Source organism: Crocodylus siamensis, chromosome 11 (genome assembly GCF_052110815.1).
Source record: "Crocodylus siamensis isolate JL-2025a chromosome 11, ASM5211081v1, whole genome shotgun sequence".
Classification (NCBI taxonomy): Eukaryota; Metazoa; Chordata; order Crocodylia; family Crocodylidae; genus Crocodylus; species Crocodylus siamensis.
In genome coordinates, this window is record NC_143405.1 from 59,098,773 (window position 1) to 59,116,782 (window position 18,010).

An 18,010-nucleotide genomic window follows, 5' to 3' on the forward strand; every position below is an offset into this window, starting at 1 on the left:
AGAGCCCTTTCATTCTGTAATAACAAATAATTTCATCTCATAGGCTCCCTGAATCTGGCATCATAACTGGGTGCAAGGATGCAAAGGTATCCTATCCAAAGCCTCCACTCAGCTGGGCTACTTTCCAAGGACCCAATTCTGATATGTGATGAACACCTCCAAATTCCATTAAACAGACTTCATATTAGCACACTTGAAAACTAACACCACATTCTAATTCAAGGGCAGAAAACTTGTGCTTCCTTAAGCACAGAAGGGAACCTGATAAAGCTGGAAATAAGCCCTCTACATTTATCATTTAATATCAATAAATATGATGGCTAGTTTTAAGCTGTAAGTACCAGTGCAGCCAACTGACTTAACAGTACTAAGCTATCCAGGTATTTTAATTAAAATAATCGATTTTAAAATTAGCAGCGTGACTTTTAGAATGCTGTCTCAAGAGGTGAATAAGACATCCTACCTTGGTATTCTGAACAGTACATTTTCTACAATATCTTATATAAAGTCTTAATACTAATTCAAACTAGAACGTACCTGCAGTCTCAGAATGAGCTATTTTTAAATGAGAGGGCTCGCAAGTTTTTTCTTCTTTAAATCATAGGTGCATACAACAGCCACGACTGCTCTCACATGACCAGCACATTCTGTCTAAATAAGTATTTATTAAAAGTATATACCAGATGTACACACTTCTGGCATTTGTGGGTATCCACCAACTTTGGAAATATCAAGCCATAAGTGTAAAGATACTATGCATTCTTGTAATTACAAGCATTTATAATTTAAAGTAGGAAACATCATCTACAGAGTGGAACACATTAGATATACGAAGCAGTACTGATCTGGAATCAATTTATGCCAAACCCTAGCAATTCTCTATGAGACAGCATGTACCAAATATTAGCAATTTAAAAGTACTTACCCATAACCATGTTGTAATTACAATCTGCAAATGCAGATACTAGTAAATAGTAAGATGCTTACTATGACATATATTCAAGCATGATTTTACTTTATTAGCTATTGCTTATTGCAGGGAAAAAAGTAATATTCGTGGATTTACAAATTGACATATGGAGATTTGTTGTGCAAACCTTTACAATTCTGTGGCACTGCTGCTGCTAAAATAAACATAGCAAAAATTCATAGGTGCTTAAAGAATAGGTTTATTGACAATATTTTCACAAATAAACATTCTAAAGAAAATTTCAGAAATCTCTAAACTTAGAAATGTTGTTCTCATTGGCAAAGTATTCCCAAAAACCAACAAAAAGGTAAGATGTCACTAATTTTTTACGTCATTATATTTGACACTTTCCTAATTCCAACACCTTGGTTCAGTCCTTTAATTTTTATGATACACATTCAACCCTTCTGCACAATGAAAATTAAGTTGATAACGTATGATTTTTCCTTTTGTCTGGGGAACACTAATCGTTTGTTTTGGCAAGCATCTCCTGGATTATGTCCTCTGTTTGCTTTAAACGTGATGGGTAAAATCAGTAAGTAGTACATTACCTTATAAATATACAAACTGAGCCAAATTATTCAAAACCTGTATTTCCCAAAAATGATAATATAAATGACATATAAAGCATACTGTCTAGTAGCAGAAACTATTAGCATGCATTTTAGAGGTCTTTTTTTTGTAGTTCAGGTATGTGAACTTAAAACTAAAAAGGGATTGTTTTATATTTTGATAAAAATGTACTCGAATATTTTATAACATTAATATTTATTGCTTTATATGAATACTGTATTGAAAGCCCAAGCATTCAGTTTACACACAGAAATTATACAATTATATACCGTTTCACAATGGCAGTGAGCACTTGTTACAATCTACAAAAAATCTACTTTACAGAAATTTAAAAATTCTAAATATCAAAAAGGTACAATTGAAGAAACAGGTATAAATTTGGCAGCCAGTAATTGTGACTGGGAGGTTGCAACTTGCATGTCTTTAAATATGGGAATTTGAAAATATTGCGAGTTTAAAGCAGTAGTTGTGCTTTGAGCTAGTTTGGAAAAAAAAAAACGTAACACTGGCTGTCAAAGTAGCGTGTTCAAAAATATTTAGTTCACTTCCAAAATGTTATACAAATTATGGTGATATCTATGCACCCCAAAAAGTTTAGTCATTTAGCTCAGGTACATAACTAAGGTAATATATTAATTCTCCCAATCCAGCGGTGTATCATACCAATGCCATCTGCATACTTTAGAATAATTTTGAAAGAAACTTTCCTATAATATTCACAATGCTCACAGAACTCAAGAAGGCAAGTACCTGTCCAATTTTTCAGAGATTCTCATCAGATTTGCAAACATTCCTTCTACAAAATTTAAGCTAAAGTTTTGATTACTTTGTTCTCAACAAAAAAGCGCATTTTCTCATAAATAAATGAAATCCTTTCACACAGGCACCTCAGAAGTATACAAAAGCGTTGTTGTTTGAACAGTTCTCTTGGAATGTGTCTAACCTGGTACTTTCAGTGTTAAGATTACCAGGGTTTCACATGGGCCAGATTTTATTCTACATATTCACAGGCAAATGAAACTGCTCTGAGGTGAATGCAGTCTTTTCCTATAGAAAAAGTATTCATTGTATTTAGTTTATAGAAACAGAAAAATATAACATTTCCCCCATTACAATTGTGGGAGGATAAGTGTGTATGTGTGTGTAAAATGTAATGCATTAAACATACAACTTAAGGTTTCATAGTATGTATTCAAATAAAACTCTGGAAACCATCATGGAACCCTATAATTCACATGTTAATGTTTAAACTGTAACCAAAATATGGAGTAACTGCTATAGCTGTCAGAAAGAGACAAGACAAAAAGCTTTTTTGCATACATACAACTAAGTGTGGTAATCTCCAAAAAAGTCGTCAAAATTATAATTACCTTCCAGTTTAAAAACTTTTATTCTAAATAAAAAAAACTATACACAAACCACTGATTTGACCAGACCGAAAATTCAGCGGTAAGCAGGACCTGAATGAGCTGGTATTCACAGTTCTTATCATGTACAACTCGTTCAGGGTTCAATCCATGGAGTTTATTTTACAACCTGCTTCTCTTGTAAAACTAAAGGTCCACTTTATTACATAAAATTATTTATACAGTGTAAAACCAGAGCCTTATGGAAAATACTGCATCTAAGTGTATTTAAATTATTAGTCTTGCTCCATAGGTTCTTCTGTGGCTTCGTCGCTGTTTTCCATAGGGGTCTCTGATGAAATTTCAGGAGTTCCACTGGCAAAGGATCCTAAGTCTTCAGTTTCACTGCAGTCAGCTCCACTACTGACAGAGCCACTATTTTCACTGTCTTCAGAATGCAAATCTTTCTCTCCTTGAGATTGATCAGATTCCTCCATTTGATTACTTTCCTCAGAGGTCTCTTCATTCACAGTTAAGGATTCAGTGTCTTTTTCTTGATCTTTTCTGTCTGGCGCAACATTTCTTGGTGATATGAAGGATTCTGAAAGCATTGAAATAGAGGTCTTAGTATTCATTTTAAACAAGACAACAACTGTATTTGATTAGCTTGAAACCCTAGATATTATGCTTAGAAACAGATTATTCTACTATAAAAATTTAGAAAAACAAATTAGAGTCTTGAGCATCTTAAATACTTTTCTTTAACAAATTACCAAAGCCACTAGACCCTAACGTAAAGCCATTACTTCACTCACCACACTCAATATTTTTAAACACTTAGACTAAAGATTAAATATTGGTAAACGGTATATACCAAAACCTAAAGTGACACATTGCCTGTTCTTGCCACCTCACTTAGCTTTTCCCAAAGTAGCAACTCCCCTACATGTTAGTTTTCAGAACACTGTTGTTTTAAGCAAAGCACACTTCAAAAGTTTAATCCACTATTTACTTAATGAATAAACGTGAGCCCTGAAGACCCTGAAGTGGAGAAAGGAAGTGAAAGAGAATTGATATCAATGTTGCTTCTTCTAGAGAAGAAACTCTCTTTCTTTACTTTGTACTGCTGCTGTTTATCAGGACTCTTTGTTTAGTACTTTGAATTACCACACAAATGTGATTCTTGGATCAGAATTCTAGCAAGATTTGAGAGTTAAAGTGTTCGGTAACACACTGTTTCAAAAGACAAAGAGCAGGACTTAACATCTAGTTTGCATTAATTTAAGCACTACAACTGACAGCACAATACTGACCGCCTGATCCAAGAAGGAAGGTCAGAAAGCAGAACATCTGGACACAACTGGTGGCTCACTGGACGCATATGCAGTTTCTGGGTTCCCACCTGGTTGAGACTCCCACCCCAATGCTGCAGCTTCAGCACCCATCCAGGGTTCTGGGCTTCCTACCCTGGCTCTATTTTCTACATCCACAGCATAGTGCAGCGCATGGTGCCGGGGGAACCTTCATGTGATGCAGCAGGGGAAGGGGAGCCATCCATGTGCATGCTACACCGCGGGAAGCTGCGGCTCCTGTCATGCAGCCCCTGCTGTTACGGTCCAGGGGGACATGGCCATCAGCCACTTTGGAGAGCCTTGCTTAAAGAATTCCCACATGCAGAAAAAAGTAACATTTCACATGTTATACAAGTAAATCAAATACCTTCCTCTTCATCCTCTGCACAATGCTGTCTGACACAACTAGAATCTTTTTCTTTATCCTGAGATGTAGGAGATGTTCCAGTCTCTTCTACCATAGCCGAAGAAACTTCACTGGAGGCAGTTTGGTTGGGTGTCTCTCTAGCTTCCCCTTCCTGGTCAAACTTAAGTCTTTTCACTTCGTGTCCTTCTGCTTCCACAGGATCATCTTCAGGATGTTTATTTTTAACAGGGCTAGCTTGAACACTGTCTGATTCACATGCTGGTGACTCCCTACAATAACAAAAGAAGCCATGACTTGCTACAAGAAAGTTCCAGGTCATATCATATCTAGAACTACCTATTCCAGGCAAATGAAACAGCACCGGAAGTATTTTTTCACAAGACACTCCCAAACTACTGGTGCCAGCCCAGCTTAGTTAAATTTTCAGCAATGAGACAAAAGCTCTTCTTTTTCTCCCAAGATCTAAGAAGGGTGGAAGGACTAGGCCAGGGGTTTCCAAACTATGGTACACAGACCCCTGGGGGTATACAAGACATCTCTTGGGGGGGGGGTACACGGGAGAAACTGCATAATGACAGATTTAATTTTCATTATAGTAATAATTGGCATTTAAGGAGTTAAAATATTATGTATACTGGTACACAGGCAGCTGGTAAATCTGGAAGGAGGTATGCAATAAAAAAATTAGGAACCTCTGGACTAGGCTGTTGTCTCATAGGTCCAAACTACACATTCTTGCAATAGGTTTCTTACTGTCTGTTTGTGACAAACAAATTTAAAATGCTGTACTGGTATTAGTATCTGGAAGTATATAAACATGGACACTTACAAGCATTACCTTTGGATCACCCTAACCAAGTTTATGGCGACCTAAATGCCCAGGTGTACAAGCATTCACAGGGTTTAAGTCACCCTAAAAATGCCATGCCCAATCTAAAGTTAGTTCCTGTCCAAGGTTAACTTTAGACTGCCAAGGGGTGAGGATTTTACCCAGCCTGTGAATGTGTACAAGCATTCACTAGCACAGCCCTGAGGCTGGGAAACCACAGCCACTCTCCAGAGTCCCACAGCTTGTGCTGCTTTTATACCCTTCCCCACCAACCCTGACTAGACTATTTTTAACTCCCACTACCTGTCCACCCCTGGACCAAGCAGCACCCCTGTGGACCCACCACCCCTCTCCTCACTGACTGACTTGCCTCTGGCTGCCTGCACCTCCTCCAGGCAAGCAACACATGCTTGCATGACCCATTTGCATGAACGCCTGTTCAAACCCTCAGGATTTGTTAACAGTTCATTGTTTACTCTTCACTCACTTTTTACTACACAGTCTCATGCCTTTAGAAGATCTGGGTTACTCTAAACATATAAGCAAGCCAAGCCAGACAGAATTATGCCAAAGAAGGTGACAGTCCAATATATCTGTTGCATTCATGTGCTAGACTGATAGATGTACAAACAGCAATAAGTACATGGTATATAGACACATGGGTATTTGCCTCAGTTCTTCTGAAACGTGTGATTCATACTGAGCAAAAAAACCCACAAAAAACTTACTTTAAATTTTTTGTATAGAATTTTAAGTGAAAAAGCATGAGAATAATTAAATCTCTATATTTATCAACAACCTGTGGTTTTTTTCTTCTGCTTGCTGTAAGTTTGACTCTTTATGTTCTGTGCTGTCAGGCAATCCATTTGTCGTCATAGGAGCTGACAAGGAAACCTTCGGTCGATTTACTGGTCTGGGAGTTCCAGGACCATTTATGTTAGATCTTAAAAAAAGTAAAAGAAAAAAGAAACTTATCCCTTTAGCAAAGTAATTTCTTACACATAGACAAAGATTAGATGCATTCTAGTTTCAGAGAATCTGAAACATGCCAAAACATTTTCATTGCCAAAAGCTGCATCATTCAACAAGCAACATACAGAACATTACATCTTTATATGAACTGGATACAAAAAAAATCTGAATCAGTAAGCAGGATGCTGCCATACAGTGTGGGAAGTTCTCTTGGCCAGTTACTTCCAAAACCAGAGAAGATTTCTACATCCTACTGCTCCCCTCCAAAATAAGCACATTGATTCTTGATGCTACTAAACTTACCTGTCTGAATAACCAGGTGAATTTCCTGGAAACATTACACCATTCATCCTGTTTAAACTATTGGAATTATTTTTCCTACAAGAAATCAAAAAAGTTATATTTAGCAATATAATAAATCATAAGCTATTAAGACTTTAAGTCTCCTTAATTAAAATAGCATAAACTGGGTATATTTTCTGAATTTATTTTACAGTTAAGCTGACTTAAATAATTGGAGCCTCTACTTCTGTGCATTGTCATCTCTCTTATGACAAGAGTATCTTCCTTAAAAACCTCATGTTCCCTTTAAACAGGAGGCTAATCACATGTATAAATCTTTGCTGAACTGTAGCTTCAAAGATTAAGCTTCACAGAAACCATTTCTTTGTGGCCTGAGTAAAATTCAAGTGTAACCATGGCATTTATGCGAAAGATAACCCCTTTCTTCCCCAAAACTTCACTGAAAGGGAACTTCTCCCTTTCAATCTCCTCCTTATGGGAACAGGATTACCCACAGAACTGCTTTTCCAGGCCTCCAAGCAAGAACATTCAGATCTTACCACTTTGTGATGACTTTCAATTCTCCACAGCCATGCCTTCAGATGAGGCATCAGAGAAGCTCCTTCCTGAATTTTGCCTAAATCATCTTTATTAATGTTGTGATGGGGAAATTTGGATGCAGTTGAGAAAAGTACTACTCTAGGCCGAGAAAGACTGAGCTAGCAGATACCTTGGAGTCTCCATTTTTAGACAGCACTCTACAGTCAAATCACTTTTCCCTCTGTGACAATTATATATATTAAAATGCTAGAACTCTGAATCCTTCAACTCCCCCTTCATCTTCTCTAGGCCCAATCTGATGTTGCAATCTTTAATGCACACAGATTTGAAGCTTATCTATGCAACAAACACCTGGCTGGGGTCATCTGACCCCAGCACTTTCCAGCCCAGGGCAGGGGGTCAGACTCAATCTACTGAGGTCCCTTCCAACCCTAAAAATCTATGAAAGCTACTGCATGCAACAAGTTGCCAAGTAATTTTTAAGTACAAGCTATTGCAGAGTAGCTCTTAGCAAGGTCTCTCTTAATTGGCATCAACTGACACTTCTTTATGTTTTACATGAATCTATTTCCAAAAAGTGACCTAGAATTAGACAAAGGTACTCCTGGTGCTGAAAAGAGGCTACTCAGGGTGCTATTTTGCTTACATAGGAATCACATGTCTATAAGACAGGTGTACTTGAAGCTGGAAAGTGTATCCAAGTAGACAAATTGAGCTACTCTGAATTTAGTAAGCTTACATATCAACAGCAGTGAAGCCTGGGCAGCACGCACTTTAGCAGGCCACTAAGGACCTGGGTATCTACTCAAGTGGTTAGGCCGTGTTGAAGCATGGACCACTGGATCTTCCTGCTATTTTTAACCACTGTATCCAGATTAAACCTGTAAGTGTTGCATTGAAGTCCCAGCTGGAGTGTGCCCATACCTTTACTACTATAGGGTAAAGCAACATGAGGTACTGGAGAAAAATAATTTAAACAGCCCCATGCAAGACAGCCCTGAGAACAACAACAGGAAAGATGGAATTACTCTTTAAACTATTAAAGCGGTGGAAAACATGAAACTAGATTCCCCTGCCCTCCTCTCAAATTAATTGCATCAGTTGTGAAGTGCAAATTATGCCAGTCTAAAAACAAGCAATGACACAGATTTATCAGAACATTTATAATTTTTTTATTTTAGAAAGTCAATTGTGCTATATATTTGGATTATGAAACTTGTTCTTCACTCCAAAGATACTAGAGGGGTAAAACAAGCAACATGCACAACAGAATTTGTTTACTACTTGTTTAATCCATTGATACTAGTAGCTAAATTTTTGTCATGCATGTCTTACTGTTGGCAACGTAATTCAACACTACTGCCAGCAACAGAGAACACAAGACAGACAAAAGCCCACTAATATAAACCTAAAGTCTATAGTTGAAAGAAAAGTTTGCACTTACTCTGAAGATGGATACACACAGCTGACAACCATGACATTCTACAACAAAAAACATATTGTCAGTTTAGAAAAAAGAAAAAGGAAACATTTCTGATCCTGAAAGGGGCTCTAAACTTGAGGATTAATAATACATGAGAGCCAGTCCTATTCACCAAAGCATTCCTCCAAACTTTAAGACCAAAACTGAGCTGCAGTAAAAAACAAATTTCAAACAATTAAACCACCCAAAAGACTCTGAACAGAGTCTAAATTAGTTGGTTGTTTACTGCTGGGAGTCTATATCACAAATGGCATTTGTCTTCCATCAACAAGAGTTGAAGTGTCAAAGAACAACTAAGAACAGTGGCAGACCTAGCCCAGAGTTCATGTTTTTTAAGTCAGAGGTATGTTTTATAACTTTTTTTTTTTGCATTTGTTTCAACTTTTAAAGAGCAAACCATGTTTTCAGCAGTAATGAAGCCAAAAAACACCATTTAACTATTATTCAAAGGGTAGTTACAACTTAGCTGTGATGCATCTGAAGACAAACATACCTTTTCCACTCCTCTGAGAAACTTGTCAGTTCCTGTATAATTCCGTCTTGGATCTGTCAGCAACTCACAGAGCCGCTGAATAGTAAAGGGAATACTGCAATAAAATACATTTAAAACAGTTAAGATTGCATACTGTACGTTAAAGATTGTGAGGCAGAAACAGCATTACTGTTTCCCCTGTAGGCTTAAAAAGGTTTCAACCAGTACTGAAAGTTTCTGGAAAGTTAGTGGTGACAATCAGGATAGCTGTAACTAAGTTACATATTTCTCATTTGTATATGCAGTTAGCAAATTAGAGCAGTTTTACCAACAAAACAGTGCGTAATAAGACACCATCCCAAAAGTCACACATTTTTAAGGCTACTCTAGTAAGGAACAGGCAGGATTCAATTCAGGAAACAAAGTCAGTAGCAGTAGCTGTTTAAGATTATATTTATTGGATAGTACATAAAAAATAGAACAGTTTCAAGCTTCACATGCTTCTAAGACTTAAAAACAAGAAGTGGCTCTCAAACTGTAGTTATTTTGATCATACAATCTGTCTTTATAATAAATGCTTTAAGTTTTTAATTAGTACACCAGGTAAAAACTTCAGTGGTGATAAATACCATCTTTTAATATATTCCATTTTCCTCATCCAAATGTAAACATCCCAAGTGTAATTACTGTTTTTGCTGTCTTTTAAGTATATACAAACAAACAAGTGTGCTAAGCCTCTACACAAATATGTCCATATACATGCAGTCTCTATTCAGCAATTCTGCACTTGACTTCACATTAGTCAAACATTAGCTACAGCAAGTTAAATATACTGCACATATGCAATGCCTAATAAGTACTCATACATTTACAAATTTAATGTTAGCCGATCATCTTGTAAGGGCTGCCAGATAACATTTATTGCATATCAACTTACAGTAGATCTATTTTGTCGCCCAATTTTCTAGAAGTTCTGTGCTATTAGAATGCTTATCTGAGTTTGAAATCACTACACCTGGAAAAAATGAAGCTAGTAGAAAGTGTTTCATAATTCTTATTCTTCAGGTTGTATATTTTCAATATGAGAAATATAAAAGACTCCCAAATGAAGAGTATACCCTTGTTGTGTCAATGTAAATACATTCAACTTGGTCCTACATTTGATGTTCGCAACAGTGAAACAAAAGTATCAGTTTCCCAAAATTATGGTAATTTAATAAATTTGAGTTTGCAATAAAGAAACTATTCCACAAGCTGAGACGAAGAAACCTATTTCATTAAATATTTCTTTTTTCAAACACACATTTGAGCAACTCTTCACCAAAAATATAGCAACTTGGAAGAAACATTTGTAACCAATGTGATCAATCACTGGCATAAACCCTACTGGAAGGCCCTAATGGCCCAATGTTTCATATCAATGGAAAGAAAGCATCACCCACTGTGCTGTGCCGATGCTTCACTGCATTATGGTACAGTATTATGGTTCAGAGAAGGGAGTATAAACCTTAATGTAAAACCACTAACAGGTATACTGCAATACAAGCCTACAATAGAAATGTTCACCTACATTTCCAACCTACCTCCAAATGCCTCAGACAGTACAGCTAGCAAACAGTAATGCTGATCAATAAGTATCTACTATGATCATACACCCAAATCATGACATACAGAACCTGTTCTTTATTTCACTCCTGAGGAACAAAAACAAACTGTCAGACTCGGCAGGTTATTCTTTGTGGATCTGAGCCAGTTATAGGGGGTTAGCGTCAAGTGCCAGAAATGATAGCATAATACATGTAAGGCTTGCTAAAGCAGTGATCCAGCAACAGCACAAAAACATTTCCAGAACAGATACTCACTTTTGTGTAAAAGGGCATGTGAGAAAGTTAGCCACTTAATGAATGTTCTGATATTTAGATAAAAAGATATTTCCCTACATGTATGTCCCTGATGTTCCTACCGTGACCTAGAATGGTTTTTTGGCTATTTTTCTCACCTTGTCGTGAACAGGCAAGTGTGTTTATCGTTGTTCAACTTTCTCATTAGGAAGACTCCAGTCCTGGCAACAGTCTGAATCCTGCATCTTCCACTCCAACATCTTTGCTATTGATCAAGTTATTCATATTATTCTACAGCTGTGGGGAATTTGTTTTATTCAGAAAGATGGCAAACCAGAAAATCCTTGCCGGGTACCACTTCATTTTGCTGCCTCTCAGTATTTTCAATCATCCTCTCAAGCGTTAAGTGTGTAGGACCCCACCACACTGAAAGATTTAAATGATTTGCAAACTCAGTCACACAGATCAGCATAATTAAAGCTGTGCATAAGTGTTTAGAGATTAATTTGCTGTGAAAGGCAGGTAACTGAAAAACACATAGGGAAATAGCACTAATCCTTAAACTGTAAAATTAAAAATGGAAGTTTATTAAACATCCATTTACAGAGTTATGAATTCGCTTTAGCAGTAGGATAGGAAGAGGTGAAAATTCATGAAATCCTTTTTCATTTATCTTTCCTGAAAAATGGACACTTGGAATGAAGATTAGAAAGAGATGAAATAGCTCATGAGACTCAGTGGAATTCTGGCTACTCAGGTGATAAATTCCATGAAATAAGCTCAGCAACTTCAAAGTACAGAGGGAAATGATTTACAATTAACTCAGCTACAAGCTCCACTATATAATATTCCTGGCTAAAAACAAGTACTAGTCCCTGGAAAATTTCTGTAAAAGTGGAGAACTTTGCTTAATGCACTGTAGATGGCACTATATATCATAATGTCACTTCCTGTAAAAGAAATTTGCTCCAAAATAATGTTTCCTGTAAAATGAGTTTTTAATTAGCAAGCTTCCAGAGGCACTTCAGTTACAGTTGACCAGAAGATGAAATAAGCTAGTCTAAATCATGATTTTACATTAGGTTAGTAAATTTTAAAAAACTGCTGCAATTTTGTGCACAAACTTAAACAAATCTGATTTTTTATACTAGCAGAGTTGCACCCATTTATCAAAACAGGTTTAGACGTGTAAGTGTGCAAGTTGCAAGTTCCAGCCTAAGCTTTGTTTCTATTTTCCTGAAGGTACTTATCACCATGGTATCCAAGAACTGAAGCTACCTAAATTAGTAATCAAAGGTGAGGGTCATGGATAGACACATCTGAAAACAATTAAGTAGGCCATCATCACAACTGTTTTAAAGCAGTCGGAGCCCCTAACCGACTAACAAAAGTACCAAGGAGCACATCTCAAAAGCCCTATCAGTAACAACAATGTTTCTTTTTTGTTCTGTAGAATCCTTTACAATATCCAAGCTTTCCAAAAGCTGCTCTTGAAAAAGTCTTCCAGTTTTACTAGGATAGAGGGAAAAGAATGAAATCTTCTAAGAATTTATTTGAAGACGTGTAAAGGTCTTGAGTGAGTCAAAAGAACCTGGTTCTGCAAGTACACCAGGCACTGCCAAACAGATACAGACCGGCACACAGGGCTGAAATATGCACTGCCACATCGGCATTCGGACAGCTAGCAAAGAGGCAAACAACAAACTCCAGTAACAGAAGTAGGATTCTGCCAAAGGAAACAAAATCTCATGAAACAATGCATTTACCCTTTTTCCTAAACCTCTGACTCTATAGTTTCAGTAGTTTTGTATGTATGTCAAGCTGTAGGAGCCAGGCTTTCATACATTTCATAGACATTAGGGCTGGAAGGGACCTCGGGAGATCATCGTGTCCAGCCCCCTGCCCAAAGGGCAGGAAGTCAGCTGGGGTCATTAGCTTAGGCTAATTTTGATTAATTTACAATAAACTGAAGCAGTTTAATTACTGATGGTAATATAGCAAAACAGAGCTACAAAACAAGAGATAAGAGAATGCACAAACTGTGGCCTGTTTTGTTACATGCTTTGATATAGAAACCTATTCCTGATGGTTTAAGGATTGTAGACCCATTACAGACGTCTAAACTGCTACACTGAATTTTGCCACATTCATGATTGTGAAATGCACGTTTTTAACAGTCTCTTAGGAGCATTATTATAAAACCTCCTCCTGGAGGCACTTTGCGGTTTTAAACATTTAAAAGAACACGTGACAAACAATGTTGGAATTCTTCCTTAGTGTTGCAGCAAGTAACGCTTCGAAACTAGGCGGCAAGAAGGAAAGCTTCAACAGTACAAAAGGCTCAGTCCCCTGGGGGTTCTGGCAAGCATGCTTTGGAGCTACATGATACCATGTTTGTCATGATATTTATCTTCCTGTTTGCGAGGGCTGAGTTTTGGTAAGCAGTACAAAATTAGCAAAAATAGCTCAGACATACTGAAAACATGAAACCCAGATGCATGTATGGATTCTTCACTGAAGAAGTGAAAGTATCCCAAGTATTAATACTAGCCAGTGAAAACTACGTTAAATTTCTCTTTCCAAAATATAGGTTTCAGTAGAAATCTTTGGTATTAAAATTTGCCATAAGTCAATCTACAAGTAAATATACCTGAAGCTTTCTGTATATAAACAAATGCATTTCAAGAAAAATCACATCTGAACTCGATTGTATGAAACTGCAGGAGTTCCCAGAACCTTTAATGTTTGCAATTTCAGGGCTCACATGGAAAAAAGTTCTGATATATGCATTCTCTGATAAATTGCAAAATACCAAACCAGTTAATCTTTCAAGAGGCAAAGGTGCCAAAACAAACCAGTCAACTGATAAGTTTGTGACTCCATTGAGGTATGTAAAAGTACTTTAAAGGTCATAAAAAGGATATATACCAAATAAGAGAGTAGACATTCGTGGAGAAAAATCAATTTATTTATAAAGAATCAAGGCTTCAAAAATAAAATAAAATAAAAAGACCTTTGTACAAACGTAATAATCAGCAACAATACACTTAATTCTAGAGATATGATTGACAATCCTTCAAATTCTAAAAGTATCTTTTACAACCACTGAACATATGGTTGTTTTGACCTACAAATACAAACCCATAAAGTTCAATAATTTGTCCTGTTGTTGTACTGTGCCTTGTTGTTAGTTTTGTTTTTTTGCTGAGCTACTAACCTGTCACAAGAAAAATACAGGGACAAACACTGATGACTTACGTTCTTAAAAAAAGCCAAATACCTCAAGAAGTCTTATTTTAGAACTATTAGTGTACTTCTTCTATATACATTTTTTATTACATTAATAATGCCTGTTGAATAAAATTAATCCCGCATTTCAAAACAACTGACAAATGCCACAAGATGTGAAGAGTTATAAAAAAAAGTATTTGAAAGTTCAATGATATCTTTAATTGGTACAGACAGTGGTGGCTGAAGTCACCTATTTATGATGTATGTTATCAACAGAATGAGAATATGGAAGTCAATACCATAACATAAAGGTTAAGAAACTGTAAGATGTGAAACAATAAAAACTGTGTAAATCAACAAATGAGGTTGGATTTGAAAAGTTACATACCCATTAAATCCGGTGACAATTTTCAGAATGCGTTCCTTCATCTCTTCGAAGGGAATATACTCCACATTGGGATTAGGAGGGCCTCGTGGCTCAGGGGCAGAAGTTCTGAAATCATCCATCACTTTCTCCAGTTTGAAAATAAAATAGCCTTTAAACTGAGACCACTGAACCCTAAATTAAACAAAAAAGGTAAAAACAAAAAAAATAACACACTTGCAAAACAGACGTGTTACAGCAAAGCAAAACCAGAGAAAAACATAATATTTATTTGGAGAATTCTAAAAATTGTATACGTTTAACTACTATCTACAGCCAAAAAGCCATAAACTAAGCATTTCATATTATTCCTAGGTAGACAGGACAAAATGAAATGCTTTTAGCATTAACAAGGATGTCAAAATTATTTTTAAATGTAAATTTTACGACTTTAAATGTTCTTCTGCATTATCAGAGTTGAACACAAATGTGCAACTGTTTTACCAACTATTGGACTAAACACTTTGTAGACAGCAGCCATCTTCTGTTATATTTGCATAACACCTAGCATACTGATTGCTGATCCTACTTGGGACTTTCAGGTGCTATTGTACAACATAAATACTGTGGAATCTACCGCTGAACAAAATACTGATTATTTTAAGCATATTTGGCCCTTACAGCTCTCTATATACCCAATTGAAATCCATGCAAGTCTTAAAATAAAGGTCACTATAACTATAAGCATTTTGATGAGCAAACTGAAACCATTTAGAAATCTACCTTCCATTATTCAAGCTTATATTTATGTACGAGTCTTATAGGCCATGTTGTAAAAAAAGGTGCATAACCCCATACCCTAAGGTCTGAACGCTTTTAATTTTTACTTCAAAAGAGCCACCTGGCAGCAAGCACCGTTTTTATTTTCACTTGCATAACAAAATAGTCATATTAACGCAATCAGCCCTCTTCTGGTTCACACTGGGCACGTCTACACGTTCATTAATGCGCCTTATGTATTGTACATTTAGTTTAGTACTTCCTTAAAGCACCAACTCAATGTGTAGTACCTAAAGTTACTGCACAGTAGCACTGGCACACAATTATTTAGTGACACTAACTGTGCATTCACCTAATAACACTACACAGGATGATATTAGCATGGTTCTTGCTGTGTCACACTACTGCATAATGTTATTAGGACAATGCGCAGTAAGCATCTCCTGTAGAAGTGCCCATGGTCAACAAACCAATCTGACAATAACAGAATAGGGCTGAACTACACTTAAATCCCACCCCCCCGGACAACCACTCTTCCACAGTTTACTGGTAACAGTGCCTGTAAAACAGATTGGCGCTGCATCCGCTGTTCATTTGTTAAAGATATTACAACAGATTGGATACTAGGTCTGTGCAAATAGGGAAGTATTTGATTTGGACTCAGCCAATTCAGAGGACAGCAATTCAATTCAGAGGTTCGGATTACTGTCCTGAAGCGATTCAGCCAAATCAGCTTCGTAAGATTCAGCGCTGATTCAGAGAGATTTGGAGCGGCTGGGGAGAGGCAGGCATACCTGAGCGGCTTCAGGTTCTCCTGCAGCTCCTCTGGGCATGCCTACCATTCCCCGGGCAGGGGAAGCCACGGGAGAAGGCCCCATGGCTGCCCTGGCTGGCCCCAGCCTAGCCCCTACACTTTAAAATAAATAAATAAATAAATAAAATAAAGCCCCACACTCACCAGCAGCAGCAGCGATTGGGAGCTTGTGGCAGAGCCCCTGTATGCAGCACAGTATCACCCCCCTGCCTGTCACCCACATGGCAGCTGCCCCATGGCACAGGTGCAGCACGGCTCAGCAGGGAGCTGCACACTGCCTGGGAGCTGGGGCTGAGTGGTACTGGGCTTCAGCTAACGCATGGAGCTGCCCCAGCTCTCAGACAGCGCACGGTACCCTGCCGAGCTGCGCTGCACCCCCACCATAGAGCAGCTGCCACACGGGAGATAGGCAGGGAAGGGGGTCAATCCCCACTGCAACCCACTGCGTGGGGGGGGCTCTGCCACAAGGCCTCAAAGGCCCTGATCATCAGTGCCAGAGCCAGTGAGTGCAGGGCTTTTTTTAAGTGCTGGGAGGCTGGGCTGGGGGATGGGGCTAGGCAGGGCCGCCCTGGGGGCTTCTCCTGTGGTCCTCTGGCTGTGCCTGCCTCTGCCCCAGGGAGCTGCAGGGGCTATGTCCTGCTGCCACTTGCCCAGCCGACACAGAGGGGGATGGGGAGCACAATGCAAGCATGGCCCACTCCAGGCAGCAGCAGGGCATAGCCCCCACTCCCAGCGTTGCTGGGCTCGTATCAGTGTTGGGAGTGGGGGCTCTGCCCTGCCACTGCTTGCCAGCTGGCGCAGAAAAACCGGGAGTGTGGGATGCGGGCACAGCAATGCTGGGAGCCAGGACTATGCCCTGCTGCTGCCTGCCCCCTTCTGCCTGGAGCGAGCTGTGCCTGCATCCCACCCCTTCCCCCGGGCAAGTGGCAGCAGGGCAGAGCCCCAGCTCCCAGCACTGCTGCACCCGCATCCCATGCCCTCTTGCCCCCTTCTCTGAGTAACATCCCCCCCCCCGCCCCACTGGGCAGCTTGTCCCAGCCCCAATCTCTCCCTCCCCCACACTCATTCCTTTCCCCAACAAATTTACCAGCTGGAGGGCAGCTGTCAGCTGCCTGTTTAGTCTACAGAAGAATCTTTTCAGAAAAGCTTCAGAATCGATTTGGATGCTTTTACCAATTTGATTCGAAGATTCAGTTCCTGCATCAGGCTGAATCTAATCAGCTACTGAAGCTTCGCACAGCCCTGTTGGATACTGTATTTCTGCTGCTACAAGCTATCAGTCTTCTAGATTTGCTGGTGCTTAAGTATTTTTAGATACTTGACTTCAGAAGTCTGGCTCTTAGTTTATTTTAAGTAACTTCAAAAGAACCTCCTTCCAAAGTGCTTTTTACCTTACAACTTCAATGCAAGTTTGAGGCCAATGAAAATGTAATAGGTTTTTGGAACACTACAATATATACAAAGACAGCAATTTCCTGAACAGCATGTTATGGACAAATAGACTACTCAGCCTTTCTATACTGAATACCATAAAACAGAGGTTCCCAAACTTTTTCTTATTGCATACCCCCTTCAAGATTTACCAGCTACCCAAAAACCCTGACCAGCATACTTTATATATTTTAAGTTCCTAAATGCCAATTACTACTTTAATGAATATTAAATCCGCCATTACACAATTTTTCCTCATGTACTGCCCAGAGAAGTCTTGTGTACCCACAGGGGTATGTGCAGCACAGTTTAGGTACCCCTGCCATAAAGAACTTGCACTGC

General features: G+C 38.5%; 1 protein-coding gene across 2 annotated transcripts in view; it reads right to left on the minus strand.

The window, feature by feature from the left end:
- Positions 1-1,153: 1,153 nt before the first annotated feature.
- Positions 1,154-18,010, minus strand: part of PPP4R2 (protein phosphatase 4 regulatory subunit 2) — a 35,694-nt gene continuing 18,837 nt past the window's right edge. The window contains exons 3-9 of one of the 2 annotated variants that reach the window (XM_090022653.1): positions 14,668-14,838; positions 9,229-9,322; positions 8,697-8,734; positions 6,713-6,787; positions 6,234-6,380; positions 4,609-4,877; positions 1,154-3,490 (exon numbers count right to left, since the gene is read on the minus strand). In XM_090022653.1, coding sequence (XP_089878779.1) covers positions 3,186-3,490; positions 4,609-4,877; positions 6,234-6,380; positions 6,713-6,787; positions 8,697-8,734; positions 9,229-9,322; positions 14,668-14,838 — 1,099 coding nt within the window. In that variant the 3' untranslated portion in view covers positions 1,154-3,185. The remainder of the gene's footprint in view (positions 3,491-4,608; positions 4,878-6,233; positions 6,381-6,712; positions 6,788-8,696; positions 8,735-9,228; positions 9,323-14,667; positions 14,839-18,010) is intronic. The other variant, XM_090022654.1, reaches the window with a different exon arrangement.